Genomic DNA, 11,811 nt, shown 5'->3' on the forward strand with positions numbered 1-11,811 from the left:
GTCAGCTGCTCAGTTGTGGAAAGACCTCGAGTTGTAAGAGCAAGGGAATGATTCTGCAGAGACAAATAAGAACAACCAGATTTGACAAGTCTTTTGTTCCTTCAGTAGTTCGACTTAAATGAAAGGGAGAGTGCAAAATAAAGCATTTGATGTTTTTTTGGACAAGGCCATGGGCAAGTCACTTGCATGAATCAATGAAGTAATAATAGTTTGCCTTATTTAGACTTATTTATTTAGGACACAAACAGAACTGAAAAATAAGATCGTATTCCACATGTAACTAAATATATTTATTCAAATGCTGGAAGTATAGTTTTAATGTATTTACTCCACTTCGTTTATATGATGATTTCAGCTACAAGTATTTAGATTGAGTAGTTAGTTTATTCTCCTGCTGTTCTCACTTCACTTCACAGGGAAATTAACTTATTTTAATACCTTTATTTTCGATCACAAATGTAATAAATGTGTGATCATTCTTCGTTTTAAACAACACAACAGCAGTTGTAGCAGAACTTTTCAGCCTGAATCGTGTTAGTTAATATTTGGCTTTAAGGTTTCATTTTCCCAAAGTTTAAAGTAAATTAGGAAAACATTGTTAATATCATGGGGATGAATTTCTTCAAACTTATCCCAGAGATTTCCCCCCCCCTGGTTTAACAAAGGGTTAAAAAGTATTGCTATGGGCATATTGGATTTTTTACATTTGCACATCTTGAGGATTATGACTCCTTCACGTGGCACAACCTATACATTTCCTGAGCTGAACACATGTGCATGAAAGATGGATGTCTTTGCTCCTGTCTTGGCAGATGAATATTAAACCATGTTCCACGGGGGTCTTTGAAGTCTTTGATGTCTGATGTGCTGTGGTGCAGTGGTGAGCTGTGTATTGATGCCACTGTGAGCTGTTCCTCCATGTTTGTAATGAATCCAGAGAGAACAGTGATGACACAAAATAAATCGACAGGATAGGAACAAGAGGACAAAGTAAAACAAGACAGAGATTGTGTAGAAACTTTTTTTTTTTTTTTACAAATCGATACAAATACACAAGATAGAGATACAAAAACATTAACTGTTGAATGTTGACCTTGTGGTCCAGCATTTGATTGCACCGGTGTGGCAGAAGAAACACTAATAAATACATGCATGCAACAATAACAAATATCTGATGGAATGCACCAATAACACCAAAGAGCTGCTTGTGGAACAGTAACTTCACAACAGTGAGAACATTGTTTCTTGAGTCTTTTCAAAGAAGTGAGAGAAAAAAAAAAAGCACAAAGGGGGAGGAGAGAGAGAAAGAGAGGAAGGTTCAGCAAGGTTCAGTGAAACTTCAAATATTTGACAACTGTGATAAGCTCCTGAGACCGAGGAGGAGGAAGCGCATCATTTCAAGTGAAAAATCTCATCCTGCAAGTCTGCACTCAAAAGATAATGGTTATTTTACATGTGTTCTGGGAGACTGGGAGGATGCGTCTCAATGAGGAGCGCTGTGTGCTGAGAGCTCTCAAACTGCCTTGCGGTGGTACTCTGGGGGTGCGACCTCGTAGTCACTGGCAATGAACAGGGTAGATGAATTCTTCACCAGGTACCTGGAGGACATGTAGAATTTGTTGTCATTGTGGGGAGGTGGTTATGATTATTGCTGGAGACAGCGACAAATTTGTTCCTGTCATCATTTCCGAGTTGTTACCAGCCACAACAGCTGTCTGTGTTTGGGTTCCTGCCTTTCGGGACAAATTTCAACATATAAACCAGTTATTTCGGGACAGCTTGTCTGATTGGAGACTTTTTGCATCAGTAATTAAGGGTTAGAAAGTGAAATCTATCTCGAGCTGCTTTCAGACATGCACTAGACTCCACAGGGGCTGTATGTGAGAATGCAAATGTCCGAGTTCGTCCGGCCAGCAGCGAATGAGCCGATGTGAGAACACAGCAGGAGATCCTCCGCAAGATTCACAGTTTGCGAGTAAGTGTGTTGATGATGTTATTCAGAACAAAAGTCAAGAGCGCTTTTGGTGATAAGGTGACGCCAGAGTTGATTTGCTGTAAACAAAAACACGATCTCCACTGTGGGATTTGTACATAACATCCTGCTTCCTGCCTGCAGAGATGTCTGTGTTGTTGTGAGTGTGTCTGACTGGAGAATCTCCTGCTGAGTTGATCGTGTGTGAAAACGACTTTGATGACTCCCTCCGCTTCATCCATGTTTGCGTTACATTGTTTACATTCGATCTGGTTAGTCTTAGTTTCACATTGCAATTTGGGGAGCGAGTTTCGTATGACATATGTACGTCCTGTAATCGTCACCTGTGGGCTGCATCTATCTATACTTGATGTTGATTGGTTTGCAGATGGCCTCGCTGTTGATGAATCTTTGACCATCGTCACACATTACTGTATATGCCACTATATATTATGTATCTTGTATATGACAGTAAATCTGTACAGGAGAATAGTGAGTGTCTAATTCCACAGACACTCCCTTCTCTCTCTTCGCAGTGCCTAAGGTCAGGTTATAGATAAAGAACCAACCAACAGTGCATTGTAGTGTCTACGCTCATGGACTTCTCTAACTCAGATGCCCCAGACAGAGAGGAACCAACTCTAACTCTTTTGCGTATTTCACCAGTGGCAAGACGTAAGGTCACAATGTGATTTAGGAATGATTACTTTAGGCTTAACTATCCAATAGGGTGCGAACACCTACATGTAACATAGAGAGTGACAGCAATTTTAGCCTTTCATGGATGTGCTGTTGGAATGGGTGACGCAAGTAGAGGGAGATACACTGGGATGCTGTGGGAGACATCTTATGGGTGACAGTGGCTCATGTTACTCTGTTGGCGTTTGTATATTGTTTCACCTTCTGGTCTCCTTGATGCATCAAGTCTACATTAAAACCTTCTGCACATCAGCTGCTGCCTGAGTTCTCCTTTCACCAGCTTCCAGAAAACTTCCATAACACTTGCGTCTGACGTCGGCATGTTGTCAATATGGCCGACAGAAGTCTTTCCGAAAATGAATGAAACTGTTCATTTTGTACATTTCATCGGCAGCGTGTCCAAAATGTGAGAACGAGACTGAATTAACAGAGATCTCTGCAAATGTTCCTCCGTTTTTTCTACATCTACTCTGTGGTGTCGCTGGGTCATTAACAGCACAAACGATAATAGTGAGTAAATCTATGCTGGCAGATGTAGCAGTGTAATAAGTGAAGAAAGGAAAACCATTTAGTCTGGTGCCAGAGCTAAAAAGACTTCACTTCCACATTTAAAACAAAAAGAAAGGTCAAGGTCATTTCGGCTCCTCTTTTTTCCTTAAAAATAATACTGTGCTTTTTAGTTGTCACTTTGAATGTATGTAAATTGTAGTAATTTATGAGGGTTCAAAACTAAATTTGAACCGTTCCTAAATGTCACGTTATGCCAGATTTAAACCACTTGAGAATCTCACTAACTTTTGTCATTCAAAGTATTTTCTGCTTTACAGGACACAATCGCAAAGCTGTTTTTGTTTTAGATTTTACTTCATTCATGGAAAATAATCCATCATCATGCACAAATCAGTTGAAGCTATTTTGAAATTGCATTTGAATGAAGTGCCCAAAAGTTAAATCAATCTGTAATAAAAAGCTGTTTCAGTCGCTCAGAGCAAAATATGTTTTCCAGAGCAGAAAATCGATTTCATGACTTGTGTTTTGAGCATTTGCAACAAGCCTGGCTGCACTAATCTGACTGTCAATGTAGCATGGCATTCGAGATTTGGCCAAGCATGACATGGAGTCTGTGGTGGTGTGGTGGGAGTTAGAGCTCACTTGAGGAAATCTTGGAGGTAACTGAGCAGCAAAGCCAGGCTCTTCTCGTCCAGTGGAGTGTAGGCCAGCATGGCTCCGATACGAACTGTTGGAGGAAAGAGTGTGTGTGTGAGGAACAACGCAGGAGGAGACTCAGGCTTTTTTTTAATTCGTGAGATAAATATTGATGGTGAATAATTCATCCAAACTTCTATTGAGGTTTTCTAAAAGGTGTGACCTATTTAAAACTGAGGCATGCTGATAATACTGTCATATCACTATAAATCTGCTGTTTTTGATACAGAAAAAATGTTTTTGCATTAACAGTGTTGTTCTTTTCACTGCATTCGCGATATGCACCACATTGGCAGTTTATTAGGAAAACCAGGCTGAAAATCATGAAATCTAATTCAACAATAAATCAATTTTTATGAAGGCTGTAAGTGTTGTTTATTGGAATTGTTTAGAGAGGTGCTTTTCCTAAATAATAGAAGTGCAGTGCCCGTTATACACCTGCCTGTTTGGAATGGGCTGTTTACTTGGCCTGTGGTGATGCTGATTGCAGTTCTCTATCTGAAACTGTTAAAGCAACCTGCAGTAATTGAGCTGCAGTAAAGACCGGCTGCATGATTCAGTCCATAGAACTATGAGGCTGCACAAAGAGCTCTTCTGTTCACTCTGAACTGGAGAATCAGTTTTTGTTGCCATTATCGTGAACGCACTGTTGCTTCAGTGATTGTTTATGAATTGCGACGTCTCTCTTTAGTTTCTGTAGAGAGCATTTCACATTTCTCTCACAAAGACAAATACAAGAACCACACGACTGTATTCACTCCCACAACTCCTGTACCTGTATGAGAAGAATTCTCTAGGAGTCAAATTAAAGTACCAGGGAAATAATATATTTAGTCACTCCTGTCCTCTGGGCGTGTGGTATTATGTGTTTGTTTGTTTGTTTGTGTTTTAACTGTGAGTTCAGGGATCCTTACCAAATAGCCGTAGCAAGTGTGGAGCTCCGTAAACCTGCGACATTGGCATGTCTGGGTGTTCAGCCAGGATCTCAGCATACTGCGGCCTCTCGAACTTGTAAAGCAGCTGTGTGCCCAGCATTACGTTGAAGTACTCACGAATTCCTGCCACCACTTCGCTTACTGCATACTCCCTAAGTAAAAGGAGAAGAGAGGAGTTATGTGTTTCTCTGGAGACCGCTTCCACTCAGACAACAGAGATCGCAGCTTCTACAGAACCATCAATCATATAGTTTAGAAAATTAGCTTGAGATAAGAAATCAGTCAAAGCTGACTTCATAGTTGGATTTATTTACTTCAAAGTTGTGTTATCGTTAAGATGTGATGTGTATACTTTTAATTTCACGCTTTTACATTTACCGCGAGTATCCAATCACAGCAAGTTGATTTCCTTCGCCTTTACACATCTACAAAGATGTGGTATAGCAGCAGGGAATGGCCAGCAGCATATATGATTAGCCAAATCTTGACATTCCGATGTCATGCTGGGAAAATTGCTCATGATTGTGTTGTGTTGTTTGGGAGGAGAATGCATGACCATATTGTGACACTTGATGTGATGAGGTGGACACATGCAGCGATGCTTAGCAGGTTTTCTCCATTCTTGCACATAATCTGAAGGGAATTGTGGTGTTTTGTATTCTTACTTGTTGTCGGAGTTTCCTTTTGATTTCTTATAGTTTGCATAGTCCTCCAGGACAGTCTCTATATTCTTCTTAGCAGGCAAATGAAATAACTGTAAGCAACAGAAAAATGTTCTCTTTATCCAGATCTTTCATTTAGTCACATTGAGAAATGATCACTGTGAGGATGAGATCTGTTAATGTTGTATGATTGATTCTAAAAAAATATGAGATAAGGAATAAATCTGTATTCTAAGACCAATTTAGCCCAGTTGAGGATCGATATTGGTTTCCATGCAGTGATTCACTCCCTGGTCCATTCTATGATCATTAATCACAACAGAAAATAGTTTTTAATTCTGTATTTCAAAAGCAGGACAACCATATGGATTTTTAAACCTACAGTTTGACGTCATCAAGTCATCTAAGCAGAAGTAAATATAGAAAAACCATGTGACCGTGAAGTGATTTTGTGTATGCATGTTTTTTTCCACCTGTTTCTGTCGAGTGATGAGGTCCCAGTCGTCCACCAACCAGGGCTTCATCTCCTCAGGGATCTTCACCTTTACCTCCACACGGTTGGTGAACATCTCCTCCTGCACACAAACACTCACATTTTTTCTTTGTTGCTTATCACAATGGTTGCTTGAGAGCAGCAGTGTCTGTCCTTCACCTCAACACAGATACAAATAAGAGCAGCAGATGTAGCTGCAGAGCTTTGCTTCCACCACTATTGTACCTAATAAGACATAAGAAGGAAATCCACGAGGACGACAGAGCAGAGAATAAAGAATCGTGCATGTGGTGCACTTCACTATACAAGGTTGAAAATCTGATTTCTATAAGCAGTATACAAATATATATATTTTTTACAATAATGACATTTTCTCCATTATATTTCTTTTAAAATTACTGATTGAAGAAAACAAATATCTGAGGGTGAAAAAGTGGCGTCAAACAAGTAAAGACACCAAAAAGAATTGTCTAGAGATTTTGTGGTTTTAAGACCTGATGCTATTGTAGATGTTTACAAAAAATCCTGTAATCTCTGCAGCAGAATTTAAAATGTTCAATCCTGTTCGCACCACCAATCACCTGAATCCTGCAGACAATTTGTTGCTGTTGTGAAACTGTCTGAGCAGAGAAGCACCCTGCTGTGTTGTGCATGTGTGAAAGGCGACTCAATTCTCTGCAGAACCTCTGTAGGACGTGTGAAAACTGCTCATGGTGAGCTGAGGCACCACTTCAGGGGATCAAGAAAGGTACCAACATTTTGTGCTGTTTCTTTTTTAGCTTTTTACGGATATACCGAAGCCATTCTTTTCTCCTCAGCCAGACTATAAGCACAAGTGATCAAATTGTTCCATGTAGTTCCACAGGGTTAACATTAACTGATGATACATACACTCTCCACGGTGGGATCGACCCGAGCCCTCTTCTTCCGTGGTCCCTGCAGCGTTTCTCCGCTGCTGGTACCTTCACCCGGCCCTGGGGCTAAAAAAGACAAATACCTCATTATTATAAATCCCATAGAAATTAATGTTACGGGATTTAAGGAAAAACTCTGAGCTCAAAAGCTTCTTCAATTACTGAGCAGATTAATACCAAGTTCCCCAAATGAGACATTGCTTTTGGGCTTAATGGATGAGCAGGTAAACAACAACGTGCTATATTGTCTGCATTTATATTATAAATTATAAATCAAGCAGCACGATCTACTCCTGGGAACTCTCAATATGCTTTATTTTCACAGATTCAGTGTGACATGAATCACATAAAGATAGAAGGTGGTTCATCTGAAAAAAGTCATGATGTAATAACATTATTTCTGACAAGCTGAATACAGACTCATCGTACCTCACTATAAATACATGAATGCCCAAAATAGTAAATACAAACATCATCTAATATCATAAAATTATGAAACGTCTGTGCTTATTTTTGAGCTTGGTAGAATGGCCAATGAACATGTTGTTGTAATATTTAAAGTTAACTGTCTCATGTTAATGACCATACAAACTGTCCTTTGAATTATATGAACAAAATGTGGCTTAAATCCACTATGAAGATGTCTTGTAAAAACATTTTACTTACTCTTCTGTTTTGCCTTTTTCACTTTCCTATGAGCCAAAAAGAAAAAAACGACATGGTGAGTGATGACAGTGACTATATTCAGCCCGAACTGTACATGTGTACATTACTCCATTCAATAGTTTACATACCATTGGGCCAACACTATTTCATCTTAAATAATGTGTTTGAAATATGTTTATTTGATGGGAAACAGGGTGGACACTTACAGATCAACATTTTTCTGCTGCACAGCAGCAATCTTCTTACTTGGTGCTAAACCCCTCATCTTTCCCTCAACATAGTGGTCCCTGTAGAGGAGAAAATTAGGATCATAACACAAAAACACACATAAATATTATGCTTTACTGTTTCAGCCCATAAAGCAACAAAAAACACATTCACTGACATCAGCTGATAAATATTGTTATTTTGTGAAAGTTGTTTGGGGACGAGCTATCATTGATTTTTTTTTTTACCTGGTAACAAACACAATTATAAATTCCGTGTATATAAATGGAAACTTACTGATTAGCCTTTTGAAGCTCTTTTTGTTTCGCAAGGTTGCTGTCCACATATTTGAGAACTCTGCTTTCAGGAACCCATTCATCCCAGCTGCAAAAGAGAAATATGTTAAACCTTGAAGCTCCATCAGAGGGAATAAAGGTCCAGATATCACTCTCACACACACACACACACACACACACACACACACACACACACACACACACACAGGAGGGGACAGACAGAAAATCAAATTGTATTTAAACCAAGCTGCTCACTTTTTGTTCCATCCGCTGTAATGAATGAAGTATTTAATCTGCTTATCCTTTATGCTGATCTTTACACACTGTAAAACAAGAAAACACACACACAGGCATGTGTCAATCATTTGTTTTGCAGTTAATTATAACCTCATAACACACACACACACAGGGGCTTTTAGATCTAATTTGTGAGGACACTCGTTGGCTTAATTCGTTAAAGAGTCCAATGCTTAGTCCTAATCCCAGCTGTAGCCCAAACCTAACCCGACTTTGAACCCTAAAAGCAAGTTTTTAAGTTTCAAGTTTCAAACAGCCCATTGTCTGTGGGTCAAAAAGGAAGAACTGTCCAGAATAGCATCACTCCATAAGTTCATTGGGTCAAAATGGTCCTCACAAAGATTTACCTGTACAAGTACACACAAGTACACACACACACAGGGGGAGAGCGAGCCTTGTACTTCTATCTCAGTGAGGACACTCGTTGACATCATGCATTCCTGAGCCTCTGACCTAAACCACGACAACTACATGCCTTTAAACCAAAAACTAAAATAAAGCCTTCCCCCTGGAACAGCCCAATGAAGGAGTGAGGAACCGGCCAAGATATCTGCACTTTCCAGTATGTGTATCCTCACTCTGTAGGGTTTGTACTCTATAAGGTTTTCACACAGATATAAGTACAAGTACACACACTCAGGGCCTGGTAATTGACACACATAACTCTAACTAATACTAAAACCTAACCATAAAGGCAGGTTTATCACTTAAATAACCTTTTAAAAAAGTGAGGACTGGTCAAAATGTCCCCAACATCTACTCCCTTCGTGTTTTGGTTTAACTTCAAATAGTCCTCTCCTAGATGCAAGTACAAGTACACACACAGACACGTAGACACACACACACACTGTAACACACCTTTGCCTCGTAGAGCAATGGCCCATGAAAGCACAGGACTCTTTCACCTGCGAGGAGGGAAACACAGCAGTGAGAAACACATAGCATAAACAACATGCTAGCTAGCTACCCCAGCTAGCTGTTAGCTTGACGTTAACGTCCGGTTTCCACCCTTTAGCTTCGTTCTACTGCGACGGGCTTCAACACGCGACACAGTCAAGTGCAATGAAACCGATCATCCGCGGTTGTGTGTAGTTTTAATGTCGCCGCGCTGCTCTGTGGAGACATCCCAGCTCCAGCAGCTCCAGCAGGAACAACAACAACAAACCCGCCCCCCTCGCACAGATCCCTCCGCGCGCGCGCGCGCGCTCTCCTCTCCCTACGCACCTTCTTGAAATTTGGGTTTCGGCTCCTGTTTTGGCGCCATTCACAGACTCAGCGGGTCGCTCGTCTGACGGGTCAAACTGGTGCATCTCCAGAGTCCATGTCTTCCAGCCGCGAACACCCCCGACATCGGAGCCCAAAAGCGAAGCAGAAGCCGGAGACTGGCCTGCCCACCGCCGGGTCACCTGACCACCCAGCCCCGGGAGCGGCGCTGCGTTCCAGAGCCCCCTGAGAAACCCGGGAAAAACAAACACTTCTTTTGTTCCCGCTGCATTTTGAACTTCAGACACTCGGACGTCGTGTGGTTGTTGTTTCACTTTCATATTCATCTGCTCTGCTGTATGTTATACCAGTTTGTGTTTGATCAGATTGGTACTGTTGTTTATTAACAATAAGTAAAATGTTTTCACACGTTTGTTTTTATAATCTGTCTTAATGGTGGCATCATTTCAAGTGTTAAGTTCTTATTCCTAAAAGGTTTGGTTCAAGATTAAGTTTAAATTGTTTACGCACATAGCGAACGATTCAGGATGAGAGCTGCATGTCGTAACATTTCAGTTTAAGTCCACATTATGTGACTTTTCAAACTAGGTCCCCACAACATCAGTGATACCTGCACACACACACACACACAGATTCCAGTGTCATGTACAAAGCACTCACGTCCGTATACACATGGATGAACCTGTTTCTGTTCTGGGTGTGAAACAGATGAGATGCTATAAGTGTTGTCAGTGAGTCATATTGCAAGTCGTCACTCTGATGTCAACAGGATCCATTTATGTCTTTGTACACGTCGTCCCTGCTTGTGTCGGTAATTGACCCGTTAAAAACCCTGCAGCGTTCATTCAATTTAATTCAGTTTCATTTGTATGGCTCCAATTCACATCATACTCAAGGACCTTCACAAAATGCAATTGAGACCTACATCAATAAGGTTTTGGAGAGAAAATAATTCACTCATCTCCTATTAACCAGACTCAGGCTGGGAGAAAGGGTTTCTCACCCAGATAGGAAACCAGAACTGCCAAACTGCATTCAAAAATATCATCTCTATATAAAATATACATCAAATACATCAATAATTGCAGTTCACACACATATGCATCAGTATTAAGAATCTAATAATGTATGTAATGTCTTTTTTCAGTACATTTTGCTGATGATACTTTAATATAATTCCTGCTTTTACTAGTATTTTTAGATAAACTTGTGTCTATTTCAATGACTTAGAAACTGTTGTTAAATATCTGAGTTGTTAAACAGTGTATTCTTATCTTATATTAGATAACAGAGAACAAACAGAAAATGTGTCTTTTCATTTCCTAAATTAATCAATGAATCCTAACAGGACTATGAGGCTGTTTCTTGCCTTTTTCTTTGCTCATGTTCCTTGTCTTGTTTTCTCCTGGTTCAGGTTTATTGAAGTCATTATGGTGTGTAATAGCAAGACGGCGTAATTGGAAGAAAACACTCAGGGTTGCTTTGAGGTCGGATTTTTAGTATTGATCTCAGTCACTGTTTTCTCTGAAGATGTTTGTCCTCCTTTATTTACTCAGGGACACGAGGTGCGAGGAGGAGGAGGCCTGATTGCTGCTTTTAAGAACCGTGTTGCCAACAGAATGTTAAGATTGTGTCAGGAGCTGACCTCATCAGCAAAGATCAGTGGCACTGAGGTGAAACATATTTTTACTCATATATAATATTTCTAATAATCCTCTGTGAAAAAAGACATAACTGTAGAGCTTCTTCGGCCCTTTAATTCAACTTTTATTACATTAACATGTCAAGTTGTTTACTTTATGGAATCAACACACAACCACGCAAACACGGATTGGATCCCTCAGGACAGATGCTAATATCAGGCCAAGTTTGTGAAGCTATCCTTGCTCAGACACTGCATTGAACTTCCATTCATTGTGAACAGCCTAATTACAACTTGATCCCTTCAACCATGATCAATTCATACTAAACCCAAATTTCCACCATAGGTAGGATTTACATAACCCTAATCCTAATCTCACCTAAACCTAATCTGAACCTAGATCTAATTTAAATTTATTGATTTACTTCATGGAACACAAGGAAGATAAGTCCCCATAATGTGACTGTGTAGATTTATGCCCCCACAACATGAATAATACCTGGACCCCACACACACACACACGCACACACACACACACACACACACACACACACACACACGTGGAGTTTCTTAAACAATGTCACTTAAATCATCTTTA

At 40.1% G+C, this 11,811-nt stretch overlaps 1 protein-coding gene across 4 annotated transcripts; it reads right to left on the reverse strand.

Moving 5' to 3' along the window:
- Positions 1–556: 556 nt before the first annotated feature.
- On the reverse strand, positions 557–9,766 carry LOC117756097 (mortality factor 4-like protein 1). Of its 4 annotated transcripts, XR_004612735.1 has the most exons (13): positions 9,572–9,760; positions 9,206–9,252; positions 8,306–8,373; positions 8,052–8,138; positions 7,754–7,834; positions 7,548–7,573; positions 6,859–6,947; positions 5,948–6,049; positions 5,478–5,566; positions 4,792–4,964; positions 3,824–3,908; positions 1,454–1,598; positions 1,110–1,251 (listed from the first exon to the last, which is right to left on the reverse strand). XR_004612735.1 is itself a non-coding variant. In XM_034576434.1 (12 exons), exons 1-12 carry the CDS (start codon positions 9,609–9,611, stop codon positions 723–725), a joined length of 1,416 nt encoding a protein of 471 aa, XP_034432325.1. In that variant the 5' UTR covers positions 9,612–9,766; the 3' UTR covers positions 557–722. The 4 variants fall into 4 exon arrangements, 3 of the variants coding, with proteins under 3 accessions (XP_034432325.1, XP_034432332.1, XP_034432340.1); XM_034576434.1 differs by lacking the exon at positions 1,454–1,598 and having other exon boundaries at positions 557–1,251; positions 9,572–9,766; XM_034576449.1 differs by having other exon boundaries at positions 1,015–1,598; positions 9,572–9,764.
- Between the last annotated feature and the right edge of the window lie 2,045 nt (positions 9,767–11,811).

Source organism: Hippoglossus hippoglossus, chromosome 3 (assembly GCF_009819705.1).
Source record: "Hippoglossus hippoglossus isolate fHipHip1 chromosome 3, fHipHip1.pri, whole genome shotgun sequence".
Taxonomy (NCBI): Eukaryota; Metazoa; Chordata; class Actinopteri; order Pleuronectiformes; family Pleuronectidae; genus Hippoglossus; species Hippoglossus hippoglossus.